The sequence below is a fragment of the Haliotis cracherodii genome, unplaced genomic scaffold (genome assembly GCF_022045235.1).
Source record: "Haliotis cracherodii isolate W230 unplaced genomic scaffold, xgHalCrac1.p SCAF_20, whole genome shotgun sequence".
In the NCBI taxonomy this organism is placed as follows: domain Eukaryota; kingdom Metazoa; phylum Mollusca; class Gastropoda; order Lepetellida; family Haliotidae; genus Haliotis; species Haliotis cracherodii.
In genome coordinates, this window is record NW_027266276.1 from 3,193,144 (window position 1) to 3,206,317 (window position 13,174).

General features: G+C 42.8%; 1 protein-coding gene across 1 annotated transcript; it reads left to right on the forward strand.

Annotated features, from left to right (window-relative positions):
- The first annotated feature begins 5,958 nt into the window (after positions 1-5,958).
- Positions 5,959-6,324, forward strand: LOC139470439 (uncharacterized). Its single transcript, XM_071252847.1, has one exon. The coding sequence runs from the start codon at positions 5,959-5,961 to the stop codon at positions 6,322-6,324; it is 366 nt and encodes a 121-aa protein (XP_071108948.1).
- The last annotated feature ends 6,850 nt before the right edge of the window (positions 6,325-13,174 follow it).

The following is a 13,174-nucleotide window of genomic DNA, read 5'->3' on the forward strand; positions in this document are numbered from 1 at the left end:
GTATGTTATATACAAATAAAGCGTAAACGTCAGACAATAACAGGTCACGGAACTGACTGGAAGACCTAAAGTAACCGCCGTACCTCCCTCTCAGCACCAAACACGAGCGTTATAATAACCAGATGCGACTTATGTCCAAAGACAGTCAAAGACAAAGACAAAGCATATGAATCTACATTAAAGTTTGAGTATTGCAAAGAAGTTAATAATTGTAAAAGGTTACATACTTTTAATTATCCTTTTATGTAAAGCAGTAAAGACGCTGAGTTTGTTCCCTATATGTATCTATGGTTAATAATTGCGGATAGTTCAACAGAATGCACATTGCCATGTTTATTTCAGCAACTGGAAAGTTTAGTTAAGATTTGAAAATACCAACCTAAGAAAAGGTTAATACTGTAAGTTATGTTTGAACAAGAAACTAGACAAAGTAGACACAATTTATGGATAACAACGTCTTTAATTACTGTAAAGCGGCGTTTCGGTATAGAATCTACATCCTTATAACGGTATAAGGATCTATACCGACAATTCGCCTTTACAGTACTTAAAGTCGTTGTTATCCATAAATTGTGTCTACTTTGTCATCCGTCAGCTTCTAAGTAATGTCTTTATAACAATTCAAGAAACTAGACATTGTGTTTAGTTAAACCCGAAGTAAAACGAGTTGATACCCATCTCAGCATAAAATGTGGTACAATTTATGCTGATTTTGTAAGAAGTGAGCAGGTATTTTGTGCACTTGCGTCTTTTCTGGCATGTTCTGGTTCGAGTTCATACTGATTGTGTACACATTTTACTATTATTGTAACATCAGATCATTTTCTCAACTACTTCCTGCTTAAAGCTGCATATCCTGCTGTTTGGCACTTGTGCGTAATTATATAATACATAGATGTGGAACAAGGTAAGTGTCATGTGCTGCGTGAATGTGTCAAAGTCATACGTTGCACAAGTAGGGCGCCCTATTACAGTCTCCAGGCAGCGAGAGGTTATTACTTAGATGCAACTTTCCTTGTCTGAGATGTCAAGCAGACAACTGTCAGACAGTAAATGCAGTCATTATATACTGAACGGCAAAAGAAACGTCATCCCAAGTAACATTGCATGAAAAGTTGTCATTTAAATATCTGAGTAACTTTTGTCAAATTTTCTTAAATGTAACAGTACCTTGCCCGGAAAATGAAATTTGATAAAAAAAAACAAAGCAGATGACAATAAAACCGATCGCCTAAACGCATCACTGCAGCGGCCATGGTAGCCCGATGCACGTTAGTTCCGTGCAAATTGAAATGCACATGCGTCCCCCCATTTCTTGCCCTATAAAAATCCACCCAGATCGGATAACATTTATTCGTTATTGAATTGCTACAGCATGCCAAGATTGACAAGAAATCAGCGACACCAAGCCCTGGGACGACTGCAAGCTGGACAAACCGCCCGGCAAGTAGCCAATGCATTTCAAGTCCACGTAAGGACCATACACATGCTCCAGCAACGGGACCAGACCACCAACACTACAGATGACCGACCACGTAGTGGCAGACCAAGGGTAACCGCCCGACGTCAGGATCGTCAAATTATGCGACAGCATCTTCAAGATCGCTTTGTTACTGCTGCGGATACTGCTCGACAGACCATGGGGACACACCAGCGACACATAAATGCGGACAACGTGCGTCGACGATTGACGAGCAGACACCTCCACTATCACGTGCACAGACCACACCGAGGACCCATTCTGATACAACGTCATCGCCGGGACCGTCTTCAGTGGGCAACACAACACCAGCATTTGCGCCACCAACAGTGGAGAAGAACCCTCTTCTCAGACGAGAGCCGTTACTGTATCTCAATAGCAGATGGCAGAGAGAGAGTATGGCGATGCCGTGGGGAACGTTATTCGGATGCTTATGTTGTTGAGAGAGACTCGTGGGGTGGTTCGAGCATCATGGTGTGGGTTGGAATTGGTCTTGCACAGATGGTCGACCCTGTGGTCTTCCAGAACATCGGTCCAGGGACAGGCAATGGTGTCACAGCAGCTCGGTACATTGATCGTCTTGAGACCCCACGCCATACCTCAATCGGCACATCGCCGCAACCACGAGTTTCTGTATGATAATGCCTGTCCCCATACTGCGAGAGCAACAAGAGACTTCCTCCAGCAGAATGGCATCAGAACAATGCAGTGGCCTGCCCTCAGTCCCGATTTGAATCCCATTTAGCACCTGTCAGGGGTTCCTCAGAGTGTGGACTCAAAAGTGCCTATGGTCTTCATCAACCGCCTCATCCATTCCATGTATCGACGTTGCACGGCAGTCATCAATGCACATGGCGGACACACGAGATACTGACCTGTGATGCAATTTTCTCAGAGACTAGTGTTGTGTTTCACTGTCTTTAAGAACATTTGACACTTTAATTTCAACCTTGATGATCAGTTTTACCAAGTTTCATCTTTTCAATATGTCTCAAAGTATGTTTACAGTGTTTGGACAAATAAGGTTTCTCATATATCTATCCATGGTGACGTTTCTTTTGCGGTTCAGTATATGTTCACCATCAGCAAGTTACAAAGAGTGGTTTGACGCCGCTTTCAGCAATATTTCAGCAATATCACGGCGAGGGACATCAGAAATGGGCTTCACACCATGTACACATCTGGGGAATCGAACCCGGGTCTTCTGTGTGACGAGCGAACGCTTTAACCACTAGGCTACCCCACTGCCACAAGTTACGAATAAAGGATTCATGTACAGGGCGAAGACGGATAGCGAGGTTACCCTTGGATAAGATGTCTGAGTGGTCGCCGTGCTTTATAAAGTAACCCACGGAACACATGATGAGGCACGAGGATAAGCGAGCAAATATTTACCCGAGAATTGTTATTTCGTTTACTCTTTATTGTTGTTTTTTGTTCCGCAAAATAACTGTTGTCATGTTATGATCGGGTGGGGTGAGGTGAAATTAAGGCCAGGCTCAAAATGGTTTAACGAATATAGTGTAACGAATCGATTCCCAAATTGAAACAATATGTTCACTCAGAAATATGTTCGCAACGGAAGTTAGTGTGAAACCAAGAAACAACCAACAAATGGTATACAGTCAACAATTATATTACAAAATGAACTATGTTTATAATCAATACAAATTCCTGCACATCATTTACATTGGCAGTACACAATAGAGTGGTAGTATAATATCCAGTGGCAGTATAAAATGTGAGAGCAGTGGAAATGACAATGACAAGAATAATAAGCACTCGCCGCAGCATCGGTCAAGTTTCTGAGATAGGCCGTGGCTGAACACCACGGTGAAAAGTGATCTTCACACAAAAAGCTGGTGTAGATATAATGTGAGATGAGATGTTATAAGAGAGAGGGACGCGCCCGCTCCACTTATATGGTCTTACCAGATTTCAGCACTTTCTACACAGTGCCAGACCAAATCAGGGTCACTTGAACATCACAGAATATTCCACATGTTTCTATAACGCTTGACATCAATCCATGCTATTCCGGAAGTTTATAAATAATCCCAGCATCTAAATATAATAACTTCCTCACCACTGCTTACATTAAGTACTACTACATTCATGACAAATAATCATTGTTTAACAATAATTACACTTCCATATAATAACAGCGACGTGCATGCACGTGTGTGTGTGTGTGACTGCGTGTAACACATATGCCGGTTTTATAGTGCTTGTCAACTGAAACACCAACATGCAGTTTAACATGAATACCACTCTCAGACACAGTATCGAACTCCAAGTCGACCAATCCTTGTTAAATACCTTAGTGGGCGTCATGAAGGACAACAAGTACCATTTTGGTGTGACGTGGATCTAGCCACAGACCTGCCGCTCCTCGAGTAGACGCTCTATACAGTAGACCATTGAGACGGTCCTTGTGATAGTGGTACTAGTTGATGTACTCATGATTATTTCTTTGATCTACCAGTACAGTAGGAGTATACCCAGATTGTCTGATCTCCTAAACCAACTGATACCCACATTGTCTAATTACTGGTCAGCCCAGATTGCCTAATCTGTGTGATCACTAATCCATGCACTCTCCCGGAGTAGGCCATGGTGAGCAACGGGGAAGTCAGAGCTGATTAAGCCTTAAACCAACATTGCTCTTAAGTTGGAATATTAGCGTTGTATAGCTTTCCCATGAGTAAAGAATCTTAAACCACTGAGATAGAGAGATCAGTAAATGTTGCCTTTATCAAGTGAAGAGAAGGATATAAACAGATATAAAAGAAAATGTCTTGTCGGAAAGCGCACGTTAAATCTCCTATATCAGTCAGTCAGTCCTGTTGGCTAGTTTAAAACAAGTATTGTAGTTAGTTCCGCTATTCAGTTCACATTCAGTTCGCTTGCCTGATGGTCAGTCAGTATTCACGGCTGAATTGGAGGCAATTCATCATGCACTCAAACTCATACCGGAACTTCCGGAAGCAAAGGCAGTCATCCTATCACACTCGCTAAGTGCACTTCAAGTCATCAGTGGCAGAAACTCAAACTCCAGACCAAACACAGTCAACAATATTCTATACGAATATACAAAACTATCGGACCAAGGGCAATAGGTGGAGCTGTTGCTCTCACTAAGATATTCATGAAAATGAAAAAGCAGACTCACTGGCGAAGCTAGCTCTAGACAAAGCGGATATACAGCTTATTCCCTTTAGTAAACTAGAGATAAAAAGCAAAATCAAAGCCTCCATAGCAGAAAGATGGCAAGCCCAATGGGACGCAAGTAAGATCGGCAGATGGCTTTACAAAATTCAACCCAAGGTCCAACAAAAGCCAAACTCATACTCAAATGAAAGGAAAATTGAAATTGCTATCTCACGCATCAGACTCAGTCACAAAAAGCACTTTGACTAAGGTTTGTTCATCTTGCAATCAGGCTGAAACCATTGATCACGTGTTACTAGAATGTCAAGACCATGCCCCAGCCCGGGCTAGGTTAAAACAAGAATTGCAGTTAGATCCGCTATCTGTCATAGATCTCCTAAAGCCAAGAGATGCAATAGCGAAGGCCAAACTAACTTTATTTCTGACAGATGGACAGCTACTCGAATGTATATAAACAGAGCAGCCAAGGATAAAAATGAAATCATATCAATATAAGAAAATAGAAATCATATCAATACAAAAACAGAAATTATGTTACTAACAAACTCACAATAGACATGTGTACCCTACTCACACACAGTAGTCCCAAAGAGGGACAGGTCAGCCGAAATTGCTTAGGCAGAAGGCGACCTCTTAAACGCTTAATGCAACAACAACAACAAACAACAAGCTGTTGTCCATAATCAAAATGGCAAATGTTCTCGTGGCAGTCTCCTTTCTACCTCATCCTCGGGAGGGTAGAAATGCTTATCATGGAGGTTACAAGTTTAGAGTGAACAGAAAGAAGAATGATGCAGTCTACTGGGGGTGTACTGAGGCTACTTGCAAGGGAAACATATGACAGTTGTGGACAGACTAGTAAAGATCGGCCCAGACCACAATCACCAATCAGCTCCTTATCTCCGTCATGTTGATGCCTTAAGAAGCAAGCTTCTTGATCGTGCCAGAACTGAGACTACTCCTATCCCACGTATTTATGCTGATGAACTAGCCAACCTCAGACGACATGCGGATGAAGTTCCTGGGGAATATCTCAGCCATTTTCCAACTTTTGACAGCATGAGGTCACCTATGTACAGAGAAAGACCAGATCAACATTTCACTTGGAAGAAGGCTGGACAAGAAATGACGCAGGAGAACAGTTTCTGATTGCTGACCATGGAGAAGATGACAAGATTCTTATCTTTGCCACAAGAGAGAATTTAGAACATTTGGGTAATGAGCACATCATGTATGCTGTCGGAACTTTCTTTTAAAAACCTCGTTTGTTTCTACAAACATACTCCATCCATGCAGAGGTTCAAGGAATGCATCCGTTAGTGTACTTTCTTCTGCCCAACAAGTCACCAGAAACCTACACAACAGCTTTCCGTTTACTGAAGACAGAAACTGAGAGACTGCATCTCAACCTCCAGCCCCACAATCTTCAGATAGATTTTGAGAAAGCCTTCGCCAATGCAGCATTAGCTGTGTTTGATATCATTCAGATACGTGGATGTTATTTTCACTTTTCCCAGGCTCTGTGGAGGAGAGTTCAGCACCCTGGACTTGTCTCTCGTTACAAGGATGATGCCGACTTTCGGAAGCTAGTTGAGAGAGCTAAGGCTCTTCCTCTTGTGCCCCTTCATCAGATCGACAATGTCTGGTTGGACGTGGACGTGACGTGGACGTGAGCCAAGAAGGAAAAGAAAGTACATGGCCATTGACCAACGGTTAAGAAGGGCTTAAGCCAGTTTGAATGCTGGTACCATTTCAATCATGGACTATGTTGACCTGGTTGCTCACAATCTTGGTGAATGGAACTAACTGGTGTGCATCTGGAAATCACATTGATCAATCAGAGACACATAGTTGTTGATACTCCTCGAGCTTTCGGAATCTTGGAGAATAGGCAGAGTACATAAACAATCGCTCACGTCCAATAACAAGTCATTAGTAGCGTGTGTGATCACCAAATGCCTCAATACACGCAAAAACTCTTCACGTGGGATTTGACGCCATTCTTCTCGGAAGGCAAAGATCAGTTCTTGCCGGTTGGCTGGAGTGTATGGTCGTTGTCCAACACGACGATCACTCAAGTCCCAGAGGTGTTCTTTGGGGGACATGTCGGGTGAGCGTGCAGGCCACGGCAGGACGTTGACGTTGTTGGCTGCGAGGAAGTTAGTGACAATTCTGGCTGTATGGGCTCTGGTGTTGTCATGCTGATTAATGACACCACGTGGCTGCTGTTGGAGAAATGGTAGGACAACTGGACGAAGAATGTTATCCATGTAACGCTGATCTGTCAAGTTTCCGTCAACGATGACCAGCGGTGTCCTCTCCTGCCCACAGATCCCTCCCCACACCATGACACTCCCTCCACCATATGGTACGACCTCCTGCACGCAACACGCCGCCGTTCGTTCACCCCTTCGGCGCTAAACACGTTGTCTTCCATCAGCCCTTAACATACAGAATCGACTTTCGTCAGTGAAGACAACCCTCTGCCAGTCACATCGTTGCCAACCTCGTACACTCCGGGCCCATCTCAATCGCAGACGACGATGTTGCGCTGTCAAAAGCTGTCCTCTGTATGGTCTAAAAACCCTGATTCCATGAGCCCTGAGTCTCCTGGGCACTGTCTGTCGACTAACCCTGTGACCTAAGGCATTTGTCGCCGATGATGACATTGTCATGAAGCGATTTCGGAGGTCCAAGGTACGCAAGTACCGGTCATCATGGGGCGTGGTCACCCTGGGTCTGCCTGTTCTTGGCCTGTCAGCTGTCCGCCCTGTCTGTCTGTAACGTTGCATCAAGTTGGTAACGGCAACACGGGAGCAACCGATGGTTCGTGCAATATGGGCGTGGGTGGCTCCATTCTGTACCATACACAAGGCTCGTCACGTTGTTCGACTGTGAGTTCTTTTGTGTTTTTTTATCACTGTGGATGTCTGACTTCCCGTTCCAATCGTTTTATACGTTTACCCGCACGTGCATTTGCAGTTGTCCGTGGTGCACGTGTTTTTCACTTTTTCGCGTGTTATCTCGCAAACATGTAACAGACGATTAAAATTTTCTGCATACAGTATTGTTGTATTTAGGTTATGTGTTTTAGATAGACTTCATCGAAATTTTTTATGCTTTGTCTGAAATTTATATCGTCAGTTGGTAAAGTTTCTTTTGGACGGATTGTTTATATTGCATGGATATTGTATGGAGATTTGATATTATTTCAGTTGCAGCTACATTATATTACATTTTTTTATAGATATGTTTTTTATTTAAACGGATGAGCCTGATTTTTCAAATAAAAAAAATCCACCTTATAACAATATCATTTTGGTGGCAGGCAAATTCTTCGTCTGTCAGGTACACTCTTAAGCAGAATTATTTTTTTCAGGATTTCTCGGGGACAATTGATTTTTTTGGATAAAAGCTTTTATTGTTTCCAAGTAGTAGAACGAGATCTACTTGTCCTTTTCAACAAACAGAACAGAACAGAATTGCAATTTGTACAAATTAATGTCAAACTTGATATGAGCGTGTAATGCATTCGAACAGATACTGGCAAGTATAATTTCAAATACAAAATCTTTATGAACTATTCATATACTCTATATTAATATTTGACTTGGAATACCGCCACCTGTATACGAGCATTGTCTGAAATAACCTGTAAAAGAGAACGAACAGGACGCCATTAGAGGAAGACAGCTGTTATTAGTCACATAGGCGACATGCAATGTAAACTCAGCTAAAGCCAGGGACAGTGAATAAGCTTAGGAAAGGCCAGCATATTCACTGAGAAAGAAATCAGCTAAAACCACATATCAGAACAACCAACTAATTTGATTTGACCCCTGAAGACATCGTGTCCAGTTCCAGTTTGTACTGGATCCTAAAGACATTTAGGCAAGAGGTAGGCATCCCCAAGGGTTTCATTTGCGCTTCACTTCTTGCTGATCTGTTTCTTTATGCTTATGAATATCCATTAGCAAAATCAAAACAAGGGAATTTTGCCAAGAAGTTGAACTTAAGCTTCATGTATATGGATGATCTGGTATCGCCCAACAACCATCAAATAGCCATTTCCCTTCCGCTGATTTACCCACCTGAACTAGAAAGAAAAGAGACAAGTAAAACCACCTCATCCGTTTTTATATTTAGATCTATACATAGAGATTCAGGGTGACAAAAAACCTTCACAATACTGAATGACGAAGAGGGAAGACTTCTCCTCTCCAAACAGACAACTTACCCATTATAACGAGCAATAGTGCACAAGCTCCAGCCTTTTGTGTCTACATTTCACTTTTGAGGAACAATCGAGCATGCCAAGATTTCTTTCCCAAAGATTATTTGTTACCACATTCAAGGTCTCAGTACAACCATCTTATACTTGACATTTGTGCTAAACATATCTAAATTTTACGCATCAGTGACCAAAATCATGTCTGATGCAATTCCCTATTTTGACTTTTACCATATGGTCCCATGCCTTTTTTCTGGTGAACAATTTACGTGCCTTTGCATGTGTTTGGGACGGGTTCCACTATAGTTAAGAACATGTGCTATTGAGGATTGCGACAACTGAATGCACTTATGTCCTATCAGTGTCAAAAATGTCGTTTGACGACCGAAGACTTAGGCAGATGCAAAGGCATGCTTGAAACTGGGTCGACACAACGCCACTTTGCAAAGGTCTTTGGTGTCAGCCAAAGTGTCAGCAGGACATAGAATCGAAACCAGACGTTTCGGGAGATTTTCCTGATTGCACCAAGACGTCTCCACTTCGTGACTGCCACCACACTCAGAAATGACCTGCGGAACGCCAATAGCGTTAACGAGTCTACTCATGACGTAAGGTAATCATTTTTGACTTCATGAAGAATGACGTCATAAGCTTCAAATGACCAGTCAGAATTGAGTACGGCAAATATGACCAAGTGCAAATATCGGAAAGTTATTACACGTGATCATTCTACCTTTATTGGTATTATATGCAAATACTTGTTCACCATGTGTTGTTATGTCACATTGGTAAAATCATGCAAATAATAATACCTTGAGACATTTCTAACTATATGGAAAGCTGGGAGCTGAATGAGGACCATATACAGTAAACAATGTTTCAAACGAACGTCCTTATAACGAACTAGCCGATACAACGAACTTATTTTTTAGTCCGGACCATTTGTCGTATATATGCTAGTATGGATGCTTATAACGAGCTACGGTTATTACGAACTAAAATTAGTGGTCTCCCCGGGTTCGTTATAACCGTAGTTTACTGTACGGAGTCCTCCCAGATCGCCTAATTTCTCCCCACATGGTACCAAAATACAATTAGGTGATGTGGGTATGCCATGCCTGGATGAGTTTTATAATTAGGTAATGTGGGTATTTGGAACAGTCCACTTTACTGAATGAAGGGATGACAAGACAACCAGAGATAATAATACATATTTTAATCAAAAACGTCCAAAAGAAACTTTACCAACTGAAGATATTAATTTCAGTCAAAGTATAAAACAATTTTCGATGAAGTAAATCTAAAACACATAACCTAAATACAACAATACTGTATTCAGAAAACATTTATCATCTGTTACATGTTTGCGAGATAACACGCGAAAAAGTGAAAAACACGTGCACCACGGACAACTGCAAATGCACGTGCGGGTAAGGGTATAAAACGATTGCAACGGTAAGTCAGACATCCACAGTGATAAAAAACACACAAAAGAAATGCCTCGTCTCACAGTCGAACAACGTGAACGAGCCTTGTGTATGGTACAGATGGGAGCCACCCACGCCCATATTGCACGAACCTTCGGTTGCTCCCGTGTTGCCATTACCAACTTGATGCAACGTTACAGACAGACAGGGCGGACAGCTGACAGGCCAAGAACAGGCAGACCCAGGGTGACCACGCCCCATGATGACCGGTACTTGCGTACCTTGGACCTCCGAAATCGCTTCATGACAGTGACGTCATCGGCGACAAATGCCTTAGGTCACACGGTTAGTCGACAGACAGTGGCCAGGAGACTCAGGGCTCATGGAATCAGGGCTTTTAGACCATACAGAGGACAGCTTTTGACAGTGCAACATCGTCGTCTGCGATTGAGATGGGCCCGGAATGTACGACGTTGGCAACGACGTGACTGGCAGAGGGTTGACTTCACTGACGAAAGTCGATTCTGTATGTTTAGGGCTGATGGAAGACAACGTGTTTAGCGGCAAAGGGGTGAACGAACGTCGGGGTGTTGCGTGCAGGAGGTCGTACCATATGGTGGAGGGAGTGTCATGGTGTGGGGAGGGATCTGTGGGCAGGAGAGGACACCGCTGGTCATCGTTGACGGAAACTTGACAGCTCACCGTTACATGAATAACATTCGTCGGCCAGTTGTCCTACCATTTCTCCAACAGCAGCCACGTAGTGTCATATATCAGCATGACAACGACAGAGCCCATACAGCCAGAATTGTCACTAACTTCCTCGCAGCCAACAACGTCAACGTCCTGCCGTGGCCTGCACGTTCACCCGACATGTCCCCCAAAGAACACCTCTGGGACTTGAGTGATCGTCGTGCTGGACAACGATCATACACTCCAGCCAACTGGCAAGAACTGATCTTGGCCCTCAAAGAAAAATGGCGTCAAATCCCACGCGACCTCAACAGACAACTGACTTTTTCTGTGCGTGTATTGAGGCATTTGGTGGTCACACACTCTACTTATAATTTGTTACTGAACGTGAGCGATTGTTTATGTACTCTGCCTATTCTCCACGATTCTAAAGCTCGAGTTTTGTACCACACCCAACTTTGGGGGGCTCTGACGTCATTCTCGGTCGCGGTATGATTGTCATTTTCGTGTGGATTATGTTGATATATTGATCTTCTCAATACACTTTACATCATGCATGTATGTTTTGTTGCTTTTGAGCAAGAGTGATTTCAAACTCTGGTAAAGTTTCTTTTGGACGTCAGTTTATATAGCAATATCACACCGGGGAACACCAGAAATAGCTTAACATATTGTACACACTTGGGAAATCGAGCACGGGCCTTCGGCGTGACGAGTAGTAGTAGTAGTAGTAGTAGTTCGGTTATTTGCATCATGATGTATCAAATAGAGTGAGTGAGTGAGTGAGTGAGTGAGTGAGTGAGTGAGGAAAGCCCGAATTGATGCAGGTATTTGGATGAGGGTTAGGTTTGGGCTTATTTAAAATATATTTTGACGGTGTACCTAAGAGTTATTCCGCTTAGACCGCAAATTTGCATTCTTTGTTCCAAGTGGCTCAGAATTATCTCCCCTTAGTTAGTAGAGGGCGCAGTTGGCAATGCATGGCGGCACGACGTAGCACGCTTTTGTTTATTTTTCGTCATTTTAATGGCGACTAATAATGGATTATGGTTAGTGAAATCAAAACGAACGGGCATGGAGCTGACACACCTAGAAACGTCGAATAGGGCGACAGATACGACTGAGTTGGTTATAACATCCGGCGACTGTGGTAATATTAATTCTGAATCAATACCAATACGGCAGCATAGTATAGACTATTGGTTTACGACAGCAGTAATAAATTTGAACATTAAAGGCGCTAAATCCATAACCTGCTTCCGATGTGTTTGGAATATATAAGCCTTCCATAGGTCGACATTGCATACAACAGTATAACGTTTCACATAAGGGCATGGTTGTAAATGTAGTCTTCCTATGCATTGAAGTTATAACGCACGAACACCTTATCATGTTAATCGTATCTGTACATAAAGCGACAATTGTTTTCTTTCAGATTTAAAAGACAAAGAAAGAACAATACATATAAATATTATAATATATTAACTGTGCACAAACTTTTCTAAATGTATACGCGAACGCTTCAGTGTCTAAAAGGAAACACTACACATAGTTTAGGAAAGCGGGACTATATTCAAACTTTTACAAACGTTATAGACAAGTCAAAGTTACACAGCCAATTCGCTCAATCTGAAATGGTGCTATACCAATAACACGTATAACCCAACTTCATCAAATACATTTCGATATGCCTGTGAAGTTATAAGGTTCTTGTAAATCTTCTATGTAACGTGGCCCCGTCACATGACGTGACAAACGTCCCCGGCAGTCAAGTGGCGTCCGTCCTGTATGTAACAGTGGACAACAAAGCAAGACATTACCAGAAGCCGTACCCCAGCAAGCCGAGCACGCTTGTATGCTTCTCCATCCTCCGTGGCAAGTCAGACGGGAAATTTGGTCGGAATTGTGGGGCTCATTTCGCTCTATTAACAAGCCGCCTCCAGCAGGCGTTTTTGGTGCTTCCATTCCTGCGTCAACGTCGTAATGACGTTGTCAATGGTGACGTTAATAGGTATTGAGATATCACGTGGCGCGAACTGGATCGCTGATCGACATACACAGCGATGGGTTGAGATACATCTTCAGCATATATCGATATCGGAGTGTTTGTATTATGGTCCAAGCCCGAATGTTCCGAATGACAAATCCGCCATGCATTTTTCAGCGTTTAAT

What these genes read in the sequence shown, in the direction of transcription:
- LOC139470439 (XM_071252847.1), top strand. Translation starts at nt 5,959, where the DNA reads ATGCATCCGTTAGTGTACTTTCTTCTGCCCAACAAGTCACCAGAAACC.